At 43.4% G+C, this 15,403-nt stretch overlaps 1 protein-coding gene across 1 annotated transcript in view; it reads right to left on the bottom strand.

Moving 5' to 3' along the window:
* DZIP1 (DAZ interacting zinc finger protein 1) overlaps positions 1–15,403 on the bottom strand; it is an 82,871-nt gene that overhangs the window by 16,132 nt on the left and 51,336 nt on the right. Inside the window, exons 12-16 of the mRNA XM_089899812.1 lie at positions 10,884–11,024; positions 10,390–10,438; positions 8,846–8,902; positions 6,475–6,531; positions 841–900 (exon numbers count right to left, since the gene is read on the bottom strand). Coding sequence (XP_089755938.1) covers positions 841–900; positions 6,475–6,531; positions 8,846–8,902; positions 10,390–10,438; positions 10,884–11,024 — 364 coding nt within the window. The remainder of the gene's footprint in view (positions 1–840; positions 901–6,474; positions 6,532–8,845; positions 8,903–10,389; positions 10,439–10,883; positions 11,025–15,403) is intronic.

Here is a 15,403-nt window from a genome sequence, read left to right as displayed (position 1 = left end):
ACACATAAGCAGTTATAACAAATATCAGGAATTTACATACTAGAACATATAATTTTACTTCTCTTCCTAACAAAAATGACAAAACCAGAGCCTATGTAAATATTAACAATTTGCTTTCTCCTAAAGAAGCGAAATATGGTAAAGCATTATTATTACTAAGGAGAAAATTATGATAAACTGATTCGAACATAATTGTTTTAGGATAAATCTAGCATTAGAAAATATTCTTAATAATGTAAATATTCATAAACTTCAAAGATTAGTTGGTAGAAAATAAGTTTTATTATTACTACCAAATAAGATGAGAAAGCAGTAATAATCTTAATTATCTCCCCAAACCTGTAACAGCTCCCAAATTCTGCCATTAAGATATTCTGCATGTAAATATTCCACATTCAGGGCTTAGGCATTATGCCTTCCTTGTTATTAAAATCAATTTTTGAAATGGGCACTTCACCTATTCATTTCATAGATTCAGGGCATGAGAAATAACTACTGTGATATGAATATTTTTGTATAATCTGGCACACAACTGTGTTGACTTGTCATCTGATCAAAAAATCTCTGCATTGACATAAAGGCTTAAAATTTTTTTTCAAGTTCACTGGCACAGGAAATTTCTTATTCATATGTTAAGAAACAGTAAAGTGGGGGAAAAATATAACAGCACATTGGGGGAATAGGATGACAGAATAGTACATGTAGATTGAAAATGTAATCCAAACCTAAATGTCTTCCCTAATTTTGATACACTACCATAAAAACCACTGAACCATACTTCCAAGGCTTGGGTTTTCGCATCTAAATGTGATTGATGCAGATATAACCCCTCTTTGTTACCTTTTTCTTCCTCTGAAAGTTCTTCTATTGGTTCCAGTATGTGCGATGAGAATGCCTGTTCTATTAATGAGGAAAAATAAGAATAGTACAAATAGGACGACAGCAAAGTAAAATTAGTTCCTTTCAAACAATTTTGAAAGATATCGTTCCACAGTATTTTAACCATGCCTAAAATAGCAAGAATTTACTGGGAAAAAAATATTAAGGCAGCCAGTTAAAGCTGGTCGCCTTTCCATAGTATCTTCCCTTGCTACGTATTTTCTGTTAACTCCACTCTCAGGAAATTACATTTTAAATAATAAAGTTAAAATTTATTCCTCATCAACTTAGTGCCAGACATGATTTTTTTAAGGCACAAGAACACAACTGCAAAAGATCTCCTTCACTTATCCCTAAAAATATTTTCCTTGTATCTTGACCAGGTGGCTAGATAGAAAATTATTGAAAATATTCAATTTCCAAAGATAAAAACATTAAAAATTCCCAGGGCCTTGGGATTCCCACTTCTTGCCAGCCCCAGGGTCTTTAAGTGGAAGGACCAGAATGGTAAAAGGGCAAGGAGAGGTATCCTGGGGTCAGCAGTAGGACCAAGACCCATTCTTATACACCTTCGTGTCCCTAAACCACGTTTCAAGACCTAGTTCTGCTCCCAGAGAGTCACCAGGGTGAAGGTGAGGAGATGAGAAACGAAGATGGGCTTTTCCCAATCCCACCCCAGAACAGTGGCCGGCGGAGATGAGGCCTCTGGGTGACTTCCCAGGGAAATGTCACTGTGCCCACACAAGGAAACCCGCAGGCAGCACAGATAAAGCAAACCCCATCCGATCAACAGAGGGAAAGCTCCTTCTTGGTTCTCCAGGTTTTGGCTGAAGGTCTAACTAACCACAGCAGTCAGGCATTAGGCACAGAATGAAATGCAACCAAAAGTCTGACTTAGGAGGTGCCTGGGCCCCTCATCTTCAGCCTGGAGACTGACATGGGGCACCTGCCCAGAGAGCTCTCCACCTGCTCCCACAAAACGGGGGTCATTTCATCCTGCCACCAGACCCCAGGGTGGGCGAGTGGGGAGGCTAATGAGAGCAACAATTCCTGAGTGCTCACCGGGCTGCCAGGCACAGACCTAAGAGCTTTGCACGTATCACCTCGGATTTACTACCTCCTACTTTGAAGGTCTGGCTTTTAATTTACTAAAGGGTGTTTCTGATACTCTATTTTAGGCATATACAAATATACACACACACACATATAATAGGAATATACAAATAAATACGTATTATATTTAGGTGTTTAAAAATAGGCTCTTACAGCTTGTTCAGCAATCTACTCAACATATCTGACATTGACTGTATGGGAGAAATGCATTTTAAACTACTTTCAAATGAACTTTTGGAACACAGCCTATTAGTAAATAGGAGTCCACTTTAATTTTGAAATGTAAACATGGCCCCACAAAGGAGCATGTAATTCCATCCATGTAACACAACTGTTGAACATCAAAAAGGTGCTTTCATATTTGTTATTCAGCATCAAGATTTTAAAGTTATACAAATAAAGAAAAAAAATGTGTACCTATGTGTGGCAAGGGATGTTAACTAGACTTATTTTTTTGCGGTACGCGGGCCTCTCACTGCCGTGGCCTCTCCCGTTGCGGAGCACAGGCTCCAGACGTGCAGGCTCAGCGGCCATGGCTCACAGGCCCAGCCGCTCCACGGCATGTGGGATCTTCCCGGACCGGGGCGCAAACCCGCGTCCCCTGCATCGGCAGGCGGACTCTCAACCACTGCGCCACCAGGGAAGCCCTAGACTTATTGTGCTGATCATTTTGCAACATATACAAATGTCAAATCATTATATCGTACCCCTGAAATTAATATGTTATATGTCAACTATACCTCAATAAAAAATTTAAAAATTTAAAAAATAAAGTTATACAAACAGACTATTCTACTAGTTTGAACTGCTGAAAACAGGTTTTAGGAGGATTAAGCTGATCTCATTTTTTTAATTCACATGGTTTATATTTTATTGTACTTTATGAAAATGACAAGAATAAAGTTATGAGGAAAAGTTTTATAAAATTTACAAAATCATCATAGGCTTTTATTATCATTATATTACAGGGATAATCCTATGACTTATGTCTCTTGAGTCAGGATTAATTGTCAAAACCTGACATTTCCTGCAGCGATGCAGAGGGCGGAGGAGGGGCAGATTCCCGAACCTGGGCTCCTATAATAATAAAGGCTGAGGAAGTGAGGTTGACCAGACCCCAGCTCCCAAAGCAGACTGACGTCCCAAACTGGGAGGGAAGGCCTACCATTCTCATGCTTTATAAGCCACAGGTCCAGCCTCCAGTTCCTGCCCCGAGCTGAGATCTCCAGGGTGAGAGCTGAAACTCTTGGGGGCTTGAGTTTCCCCTCCGAACTTGCCAAAGGCCTCCAGAAAAATCCTTATGTCTGTCTCCCACCATTACCTCCAGAAGAAAAACTCCCAGACTTTCACCAAGCCCTCTCTCCAGTGGCTGACTCTGTTGGACCTCATCACCCCTACCCTAGAAGCTAACGGTTAGCCAGTGCTTGCTCACTGGCTTTTGCTCCAAAGGCCTTGCTTCATTCTGCGCGTATTGCAGCCCACTGAAGTAGCCAAGACTCTTCTCCCCGTTTGGCAGGTAAGGAAACCTAGGCCCCTACAGTTTCATGAGTCAACCGTGAAACCAGACTGTCTGCTTCCAAACTCCAGACTCTTGGCCATGAAGCCCCAGTGCTTCCCTACTGGTGCTGCTGGGTTTATCTTCCGGAATTTTCTGAATGGCACCACCGTCCACCCAGTACCTGAGCTCATCATGTTCTGAGCCTTCTCTCACCTTCGGCCCCCAATCACTTGCACAGCCTTTCCACCAATCCCATGGAACAGCTGTTACGTCCACTTCCTTCTGTTTCATCACCACATCCCGATTCTTAGGTGAGGAATCTCTTAGACTATTTCTAACATACCCAAGTGATCTCCCAGCTCAGGTTCTTTGAACGCATCGGTCAGGCTAAGCTTCCTGCAGCCCAGCTCTCCAATCCTGCCATGCTCAGCCTCAGAACATTCAGCAGCTACAAAATGCCACAAGGACGACCCAAACAGCTTCAGCCCAGCACTCAGTGGTTGCCGTGAACAACCTGAACCAGCCTGTCCCTCAAATCTCTTTTTTTTTTTTTTTTTTTTTGTGGTACGCGGGCCTCGCACTGTTGTGGCCTCTCCTGTTGCGGAGCACAGGCTCCGGACGCGCAGCCTCAGCGGCCATGGCTCACGGGGCCAGCCGCTCCGCAGCATGTGGGATCTTCCCGGACCGGGGCACGAACACATGTCCATGTCCCCTGCATTGGCAGGCGGACTCTCAACCACTGTGCCACCAGGGAAGCCCCTCAAATCTCTTTTGCATACTCTATGCTCAGCCAAACAATTCGTCTGCACCAATAACTCACATCCAGTGCTTTCCTGCCACCTTTTGCTTCTACTTTTTGCTTTGTCTCAGCTGAAAGGAGCGTGCCCCCTCCCTGGGGCAACCCATGTCTTATAACTGACGGCCTCAATCCAGGAAAATTCCAAAGTGCCCACCCCAGCTCTAAAGCTCCTGGTCAGACCTGCTGAGGCCTCCGCTGCAGCTGCATCTGGGATCAACATCCCTTTAACGCCCAACCCTGCTTCTCTCACAGGTGTTGTCTGAGAGCATTGCCCAGATAGCACCCGCAAACCTCCAGCCCAGAGTCTGCGTCTCAGGGAACCCAACCTCAGCCGGTGAGTAATCATGAGATTTTTCATGGTAAAGGACCTCATCAAGCTTTGAGATAGAACAAAGGGAAAGACAGAGAGGAAGTTGGGCTAATTAATGCTGTGCGATACGTGACCAACCCTCCCTGTGCCCCTGCCCCCCAGCACCCGGGGAAGCTGCCACAGCTGGGGGTGGCCAGGCAGTGGGCCGCCACCAAGCCTCCTCCTCTGCCCCTGCCCATTGAGATGCTCACAAATCAGCTTTGATCCCAATCCAAGGGTTGTGGGCCTCGTGCCAGGTCTGGCTGGCATTTAAAACGAGCATTTCAATCCCAACAGATGCCAGCAAGGGGGCATGGCTGATTCAGGCCAGGGTCCACACAGGACACAGTGCTCTAGGACTGACAGATTTGTCAGGACCCTGGAATCAGCCCCAGAGAGCATTACATGCCTACTGTATGCGTCCTTTATCGGGTACCAAAAATATAAAATGAAGAAAATATGGCCCTCGTGTAATGCCAGATAGGAGGCTCACAAGAACAAGGTGGGAAACAAAAGAAACGAAAACACGTGTTGAGGTACAAAAAAGAAGTAGCCAGCAATGCCTTGTAAAAATCAACCCTACTACTGAACAGCACAGGGAACTCTATTCAATACTCTGTAATGGACCTATATGGGAACAGAATCTCAAAAAGAGTGGAAAAAAAATCAACCTTCAAAAAGGAGGCAACAGAGAGACTTTAGACCTGACATAAATAAAATGAATAGAGAATAATTGCCGGAGATAATTTTCTCATATCTTCAATATTAAAGAAATTTCTACAGGTCAAACATACATTTTATCTCTGTTCCTGGTTCAAAGGAAAAAACCCTGCATGTTCTAAACACTTGTAAATAATAACATCCAATATGTGAAGAATTTATGCAGTACGTATTATAAACACATGCCAAAGGGAACCGATCCACCTGAAATGATCTTAGGAAAAAAATAAGGGGCAATAAACACTTTATGAGTCAGTCAGTGAGTAAAAACGATAATTACAAAAGGCCATGATATATGGAGCAAATTATTTATGAAAACAAAAAAGTCCAACTCGACTGACCATGGATTTAAGTCCTAACTAACAGGCTAAAAAGAAAAGTGGAATGAAGTAATCATTAGATTCCAGAAGCATTTGCAGGTAAGACAGGAAAAAGGTGGCCCCCTCCCATCCTAATTCATTTAATATACAGCAGACCTTAGGAAAACAATATATGAAAAAGATACTATAAAAACTGTTAGCACCTTAGCTGTATAAAAATAAAACATGTCTATAAATATTCACCCTGTCTACTGGATCATGTTAGTAACAATTATCAGTCTGTGGCCTGGGCCAAGAACTGGATCCTGGTAGCAGTTTCATCCAGTGGTTCCTACTTTTTTCTTTTGGTTTCCATCACATGTCTTTTCTAGCTTTTTTTCCAACCAATCACTGAAACTGTTTGTTTAAAAAAGGTGACTTGCTGCCACATTGAAAGTTATAAAAACAGTCACATATGCCCTGTGGCATGTGCTGGTTGGCTGGTCTAGTAGAAAGTCATCCTCTTACCCAATACCTATGACTTTCCCCCAAATATCATAAATGATCCAAGTACTACCCAGAGTTAAAATCTGTACCTGTGAGCCCAGCAGTAGATACATTTTATACTTTACGACTGGTGGGTATGATCAGTTCACAGTAACATTACATAGGAAGACTGCAGTTTCATGAACTGTTTTGCATTCACCAAAACGTTTTGTTTGCATAATTACCCCACACAGAAGCACTTTCAGTTAATAAGTTACCTAACTCAGGGTGGAAACTGTACATAAAACGCTGAGGCGTTGCTGAAACTTACCATGTGCCATTGTTAGACTTGACTTAGCATCCAAAGTCTGTGGGGCTGGGGCACTCACTGAAAAAGCATAAAAAGAAAAAGCTCACAGCGTTCTGTAATTATAGCGTCAGCACCTGAACATGATGATAACCAAATATTCGTCAAATTAGTCAAGATATATACAGACGATGAGGGACAAAAGACAAAGATATTACCGACTCACCTAAACCGATTTCTAAATAACAGCCTATTGAAATATAATTCACCCTCTTAAAATATACAATTCAGTGGGTTTTAACATAGTCAAAGAGGCAAACTATTATATACATAGGATGGATAAACAACAAGGTCGTACTGTATAGCACAGGGAACTAACTATATCCAATACCCTGTGATAATCCATAATGGAAAAGAATATGAAAAAGAATATTTATGTATAACTGAGTAACTTTGCTGTACAGCAGAAATTAAACACAACATTGTAAGTCAACTATACTTCAATTAAATTAAAAAAAATACAGTCACAGAGTTGTACAGCCATAACCACTATCTAATTCTTGAACATTCTCACCACATGTACACCTCCCAAAAATACCCGTATCTATTAGCCCCATCTCTCCCTCCCCCCAGCCCCTGGCAATCACTGATCTACTTTCTGTCTCTATGGATTCGCCTATTCTGGTCCTTTCATAGAAATGGAATCATACAATGAAATATGTGGTCCTCTGTAATCGGCTTCTTTAACTTAGCATCATGTTTTCAAGGTTCATCCATGTTGTAGCATGTGTCAACATCAGCATGTACTTTTATGGCCAAATAATGTTCCACTGTATGGACAGACAACGTTTTATTTATCTTTTCATTAGTTGATGGACGTTTGGGTTGTTTCCACTTTTTAGCTATTATGAATAATGCTGCTATGAATATTCATGTACAATAAACCAATTAAAAAGACTACCCCAATCACTGGGCTGGAAGACACCGTGAGAAGGCATTAATTCAGCCACAGCCTTCAGAGAGGAGTATACCTGATTCAAGTAAGACTGAACACCCCGTACTTCAAAATATCTCAGAAAATTAGATTCTACAGCCTCTCTTCCAATATTTGACAATTCCTATCTGAGGTTCCTCTCTCAACTATTTATTTATTTATCTATTAGTTTACTGACTCTTTCCCTAGCTTATTAGAATAGATCTTTAATTCTAATCCTATTCTAAAAAATACTGGCCACAAACTTCAGCTACCCTATAGGCATACGATTTTGTCTTTACAATGGCTAGTGTGAAAGTGTTCAACTCCTAACTATGGGTAAACTGCTAACAATTCTGGAAATACGGCCTTCAAACCCATTTACAACTTGCTAATCTAGATCCAGGTTTGGTAAACTACAGCCTGTGGGACATACCAGCCCTTACCTGTTTTTGTAAATAAAGTTTTATTGGAATACATTATTGTTCCAATATTGTGCTAAGTATAATTAAAATATAAACAATAATAATTGAGTGTCTTTTAAATTTCCATACTTCTCTGAAATGCTTCTGTTCTCCCCTCAGCTCTACTCCTGGCACTTAAACTACCCTCTCTCCTCCTGAGCACCTCTCAACCTCTTCAGCTTCCAGAATCAACATCAAGAGGCCTCAAGAAGCAGCTGAGCAGTTAAAACAATTAGCCCTTTCCAGTCAATTGTGCCACATGCCCAAACGCGCTCATCAATGTCCTTTCATCATCACAAGTCCTGGGCCCATATGAATGGTTGTTCAGTGCCCGGCCTCGGTGCAGGCCCTCTCCCCCGTTATTCAGATCCTGTACGCATGCTTTCTTGAATGGAAACAAAAATATTTCAACTATTTATTATTAAGAAAACAATCTGTCCATTTTGAACTGTAGAGATTATGTGTTTTTGGATTCTGGCCAAATCCTGACAGCTCCGGAAGACAGCTGTGCTGAGCTGACTTCAAGTGAGTGACTGGTGGGACCATCGCATCAAACCCTGCAGTACTGGGTCTCAGTGATGCCAAAATGTGGTGGCCACCACACACAGTCATGTGGTCACAGTGTTATGACCTTGGGAAATCCAAGAGTACAAACTGCAGCGCTGCCGAAGAGCTTTTAGCTGTTCCTTTATTAGGCGAATAAGGTTAACAGGTAAGGTAATAAGGTAATAGTAAGGTAACAGGTACGGCTAACCCAAATCACCACAAAATCACATGGATATTTACAATATTGGGTTGTAGAACTAGGTCAAATCTGGGGACCAAAATAGATCATTATATAATCTCCAAACACACTGATGTTCAAAGAAATGTCTCTAAGAATAGTAAGTAGAAGTTATGTATGGGTTTAGCACTTTAAAAATATCTTTAGAACCCTGAGCCTATTATAGAAACTTACTAGGTACAGTTGGGGTAGTCGGCTTAGATTCAAAAGTTTGCCAGGTTAAAGGATTCCCTGAAATAACAAAAAAAAGTAAATTAATAACAAAAACCACACGCTATGGGTTATATTTTGCTAGCGCATATCCTAATATTTCCCCCCCAAAAAACCAATGAATTTTACCAACATATAGCGACTTACCAAAAAAAGATGTTTAACATACATCTTTTAAAGCTAACTTTTTTCTAAAATTATTTTTCAAATGTGTATGCTGTCTAAGTAATTACACAGTTATTCCTCACTACCTGAACTCTTACTATTCCAAGAGAAGTTATAGGGAACCACCACCCTTCCCAAACCTTTATCTCAAAACGAGGGAAACAAGTGTGTAGGTCAATGTACAGGCATACCTCATCTTATTGCACTTTATTGTATTTCGAAGATGCTGCATTTGTAACCAATTGAAGGTTTGTGGCAACCCTGCGTTGTCAGGTGATGGTTAGCATTTTTAGCAATACAGTATTTTTTAATTAATGTATGTGTATTTTTTTAGACATAATGCTATTGTACGCTTAAGAGACTACAGTGTAGTATAAACATAACTTTTATTATGCACTGGGAAACCAAAAAAATTTGTGTGACTCACTTAATTGTGATTATTGGCTTAACTGCAGTGGTCTGGAACTGAACCTGCAATATTTCCGAGATATGCCCGTATCTCCCATAGTCCCCAGAGACAGGGAGGAAACCCAGCTCATAACCCCCATTATCAATCCCCAGTTGGCATCCCTCAAGTAAACAAAGATGCCTTAATAACCTGAGATGTACAGGAACCAAGACTGGGATCACTTGGAAGAAAACCAGGTAAAAGGCAAGCTTTACGCTGTATTGGGAGACCCTGCACTTCTGGCTCCCAGCCCCCCTTCTAGACTAGCTCTTGAATGATACGGAGATGGATGGCTATCACTGCTACCATCAGTAGGTTGTATATCCCCCCACTATACTTAGAACAAACCCTTAACCCCAGCCTACCACAATGCAGAATCATGCAGCAAGCCTCTATAGCACTTTAGGATAATTAAGAGTTTAATATTAATAACGATAGCCAACACTCATGAGTGTTTAACAGGTGCTCTTTACACATGTTCTCCCATTCATCCTTGTAACAAGCCTATGACGTAATTACTACTAATATTCCAGCTTTAGAGCTGAGGAAACCGGGGCAGAGGCTCACAAAGCTACATAGCGCCAGAGATGGGAGTTGAACCCAGTCTGCCCCCAGACTCTGTACTTTTAATCATAAGGCCTCTTATTGCACATCCATCCAGAGGTACAGTTACTAAGCATGTATTATGTGCATGACGATATTCTGATAAAAAGGATACGAGACCATTCTATGACAATTTAGGTATTTAAAATTCTTCAACTCTCTGGGTTGTGGTTAGCACCACTTAGCACACCTTAGCACTCATGAACCATCGCGGCTCAACATTCTTCTGAAGTCCAGCACACGGTTAGGGAGGCCCGCCTTGCCTCCAGCGCTGGGATCCTGGTCCACTTACCTCTGGGTTCACTGACACTGTTTAATGGTTTACTGGTAAACTCTTTAATCTGCAAAGAAGAATAGTCTTTCAGTGATCCATGTTTGAACTAGACAGGGACATACTGGATAATGGACAGATACTGTACTCAGTAAATGAACCTTTTCACTAAATCCTCCAGACACAGGACATGTGGACTTTAATGACATGGAGACAAATGTTTTATAAAAGCAGCATTTGGATTCAGCTGCTTCTTTTGGTAAGGAATTACCAAAAGAAATTTTAGCTACCTTCACGTTTATTCTGAATTCTAACTGAATAAATCTGATGGCTCTACAGTATTTTAAAATACCTTTAAAAATTATTTTATTTACTTATACGGACAACCACAGGGAAAAAAATATTCTATCTTCTTTATCTTATCCAACTTACAAGTGCTCTAAAATAAAAACACACGTTCTTAGATAAACTGCACTGTTTACATAAAAACGGTGCCAATATATACTCCAAAATACCTGTTGTCTCTGAGTGATGATCAGCTCCTTCTGCTCCTGGAGCCTCTGCCCTAGCTCTTCTATCCTTTTCTTGTAGAATACATTACTTGCATTTAGATCATCTATCATTGAGGTTCGAAGTTTCTCTATATGTGACAGGAGCTGGAAAAACCAATGAAGAAAGGCATTCATCTGCAAACTGCATGTAAATTTCTTCTTTTGGCAGTTTGTATATACATGCCGTACCGTCTTGCTGGCCTATGTTATCTACACACTGAATAACTCTCTGATCGCCGTGTATGAAGGCCCTGGCCATACAAGGGGCTTCATCTCTGTTCCCAGGGAGCTCATGGCCCAAGAAAGCCAACACTGATGTGAACAGCGGAGGGAACCTGAGCCGTTACATGAAATCACACAGGGACGAGCAAGGCTAAGGACCAAGCCTTCTCCCTCAGAGCAGCTCCAACCCCATGCAGTACTGTTCTCACACATCCACATGCATCATCCCAGCTGGAAAGTGCACTCCCTGGGCCAGAGAGCCCACCTGAATTATTTTATACGCCCAGCAACTAGCATGGTCTCTGGCTCTTAGCAGGTTCTCAATAAATATTCACTGAGAAATGGGAGGTGGAGGGCGTTGGGGGTAGAGGAAAAGAGGAAGGGAGGGAGGGGGAGGGGGAAGGGGAAGGAAGGGAGGGAGGGGGAAGGGGAAGGGAGGGAGGGGGAAGGGGAAGGGAGGGAGGGGGAAGGGGAAGGGAGGGAGGGGGAAGGGGAAGGGAGGGAGGGGGAAGGGGAAGGGGAAGGGGAAGGGAGGGAGGGGGAGGGGGAAGGGGAAGGGAGGGAGGGGGAGGGGGAAGGGGAAGGGAGGGAGGGGAGGGGGAAAGGGAAGGGGAAGGGGGAGGGGGAGGGGGAAGGGGAAGGGAGGGAGGGGGGGGGAAGGGGAAGGGAGGGAGGGGGAGGGGAAGGGGAAGGGAGGGAGGGGGAGGGGAAGGGGAAGGGAGGGAGGGGGAGGGGAAGGGGAAGGGAGGGAGGGGGAGGGGAAGGGGAAGGGAGGGAGGGGGAGGGGAAGGGGAAGGGAGGGAGCGGGGAGGGAGGGAGGAAACAGAAGGAAGAGAAGCAGAGAACAGATCCAAAGATGCACAGATTCATCTTTTGAGACTTAACCTCAGGGAAGATCAAATACTGGACAAGAATTCAAGAAGAATTTGTTTTCAATAATTTAAGGACACATTCTTAAAACAACTTCGGAAGTTGCTTAAACAGAAGAGAAAATACCCTTGGTAAATGGCATTAAGGACATTCCAAGCCTACGGCCTGGAAACAGAGACAGGGATGTGCAGGTCAAATAAAGGGGGGTAACTGTGTCTGAGAGGAGCACAGAGAGTGCCTGGAGCAGCATTTCCTAATTGGCGAGGTTTTTTTTAACAGACACTCAACACGTGTAGAGCCTGCGTTAGGCATTTCATCTTGTTGAATCCACACCACAGCCTCATGGATCCAAGTTTTGACCTCGTTGTTCAAATGGGGAAACTCAAGTCTACAGAGGTAAGTAGCTGACCCAAACGCAGACAACTTGAGTGGAAAGAGCCCAGACTTGAACTTTCCTGTCTTCAAAGTCAACGTTTTCAAACTTAGTCTATGTCATGAAACGTATTAATGAATTGTACTTGCGGGCTTCCCTGGTGGTGCAGTGGTTGAGAATCCACCTGCCAATGCGGGGGACACGGGCTGGACCCCTGGTCCGGGAAGATCCCACATGCCGTGGAGCAACTAAGCCCATGTGCCAAAACTACTGAGCTTGTGCTCTAGAGCCGGCGAGCCACAACTACTGAAGCCCGTGCACCTAGACCCCGTGCTCCGCAACAAGAGAAGCCCCCGCAGTGAGAAGCCCGGGCACCACATTGAAGAGTAGCCCCCACTCAGCGCAACTAGAGAAAGCCCGCGTGCAGTAACCAAGACCCAACACAGCCAAAAATAAATAAATTTTAAAAAAAAAGGGCTTCCCTGGTGGCGCAGTGGTTGAGAGTCCGCCTGCTGATGCAGGGGACACGGGTTCGTGCCCCGGTCCGGGAGGATCCCACATGCCGTGGAGCGGCTGGGCCCGTGAGCCATGGCTGCTGAGCCTGCGCGTCCGGAGCCTGTGCTCCGCAACGGGAGAGGCCACAGCAGTGAGAGGCCCACGTACCGCAAATAAAAAAAAAAGAGAGAGAAAGAAAGAAATCACCAAATCAAAAAGTAACAAAAATGTACCTATCAGAATGGCCAAAATCCAGAGCTTGCCAATATCAAATGCTGACAAGGATGCGGAGCAGCAAGAACCCTCATCCATTGCTGGTGGGAATGCAGAGCGCTACAGCCGTGTGGAAGGCAGTCTGGCAGTTTCTTACAAAACTAAACATACTTTTACCAAACGATCCAGCAACTGTACTCCTTGGCATTTACCCAAAGGAGCCAAAAACCTATGTCCACATGAAAACTGCACATGGATGTTTACAGCAGCTTTATTCATAATTGCCAAAACCTGGAAGCAACCAAGGTGTCCTTCAGCAGGTGAAGAGATAAATAAGCTGTGGTCCATACAAACAATGGAATGTTATTCAACATTATAAAGAAATGACCTACCGAACCATGAAAAGACTTGGAGGAAGCTTAAATGCATACTGTTGAGTGAAAGAAGCCAATCTGAGAAGGCTGCATACTGTATGATTCCAACTATATGACATTCTGAAAAAGGCAAAATTATGGAGACAGTAAAAAGAATCAGGGGTTGGGGGGGGAGGGAGGGATGAACAGGCAGAGCACAGAGGATTTTTAGGTCAGTGTCCTGTATGAGACCATAATGATGGCTGCATGTCACTATACATCTGTCAAAATCCATAGAATGTACAACTCAAGAGGGAACCCTAATGTAAACTGTGGACTTTGGGGGATAATGACATGTCAGTGTAGGTTCATCAGTTGTAACCAATGTACCACTCTGGTGTAGGATGTTGATAATGGCGAAGGCTGTGCATATGGCGTGGGCAGGGGGTATCTGGGAATGCTGTGTATTTTCTCCTCAACGTCGCTGTGAACGTAAAATTACTCTAAAAATAATCCATTTACATTGAACAGAAAAACAATAAAATAACAACAAAAAGTTAATGTTCTCAATCCATACACTGCAGGGTCTTCCCTCTGAAGCGCTCTGTGCTCACATGAGGCCGGACAAACAATAGGTTGAACCAAGTTAAAAGGGTTTCCTGAGTAAGGACTAAAAAGAACCCTACATACCCCAGTGGATGCTAAGAATCTCCCCCCAGGAGGACACTGTCAGGAATCTTTCCCACAATTCTACAGACTACTGGAAGAGTACCCCCAAAAGCAGTTTGGGAAATCTGGAGTTGGAAAACAGAAGGAAAAGCCAATAAAAACGTACAGGGCTCTGGGTGGAGGCTGAGAATCAGCAATATGGGGACTCACTGCAGGGCGCAAGCAGAAAGGGTACAAAAGAAAAACTAAGGGATGGCATCATTTTGATACTGGAATTGAGAATTGACCAGAAAATGTGATAGTCTAAGAAAGAGATAGCCAGAAACTATTTCAAAAGGCCTGTGACCCTGGAGCTCATTTCTTGTGACCTTCTACCATTTCAAGTTTTGCACTTTTTCTCTACCAGCCACATTACTCCATCCTCCTCTCCTTCCACTGCGTGACCATTCTACAACCTCCCAAGCTCTAAGAGTCTTCTGTTGGGTGGAAAAGGGCATGCCATCATTTATCTGTGGTTCCCTTTGAACTCCTACCAATGTTATTTAAAAACAAAACCAAAAAAAGACTGCCAAGAATCTAGGTAAAGCAATAAAAAGTTGGCAAACACAACTTCCCTTAAACAGAGAAATACAATATGTGCATTGTAGGAACAGGAGGCACCAATCATGTGGAATAATTAATAGTTTGGTCTCAGGCACAGATTACTAAACCTTATTGAACCTGCCTGTCTGTTAGGGTTTAAGAGAAATGAAGGAAGAAGCAAGCAGCTTTTGAACAAGCAAAACCAACAGACAAGGGAGCAGCGTAGCCTGGCGGTGGCACAAAAACTCCACGCTCCCAGCACGTGGGGTGAGGCGCCTCACTCACAAGCAGGTCAGGCCTCTCCTTCCTCCAAACCACTGGCAGTCGGTCTTCCTCTCTACCACCACCCACAGTGGCCAAGTGTAAACCTCTACAACTTATACTGTACACTGTATTCCAGCCAGAAGGCGACTTACATTCCCACAAGAGGCTTAAAGGAACGAGGACTAAAATCACCCCCTATTAATAAGGAAGCCTGAATTCTGTCCCTAAACCCCAATGCTCTAAGAACACCCTGAAGAATAAAAATAGAACTTCAAACCGTAAGAGCCGTGGTTCAAACCATGGATCCAAAGCACAGTCGTCGGGGGTTTGCTGGTGTTCTTACTGTTGTTTCCAAACCCTGCATGTCCCAGACTTACCTACTGAATCAGGCCTTCAGTGGGGAGAGCTGGACACCTGTATTTTGGAAGAGCCTCGGGTCTTTC

The sequence above is a fragment of the Delphinapterus leucas genome, chromosome 18 (assembly GCF_059928025.1).
Source record: "Delphinapterus leucas isolate spDelLeu-1000000601 "Yukka" chromosome 18, BTC_Dleu_Yukka2, whole genome shotgun sequence".
NCBI classification, from domain to species: domain Eukaryota; kingdom Metazoa; phylum Chordata; class Mammalia; order Artiodactyla; family Monodontidae; genus Delphinapterus; species Delphinapterus leucas.
This window is presented reverse-complemented; position numbering and strand designations above follow the sequence as displayed.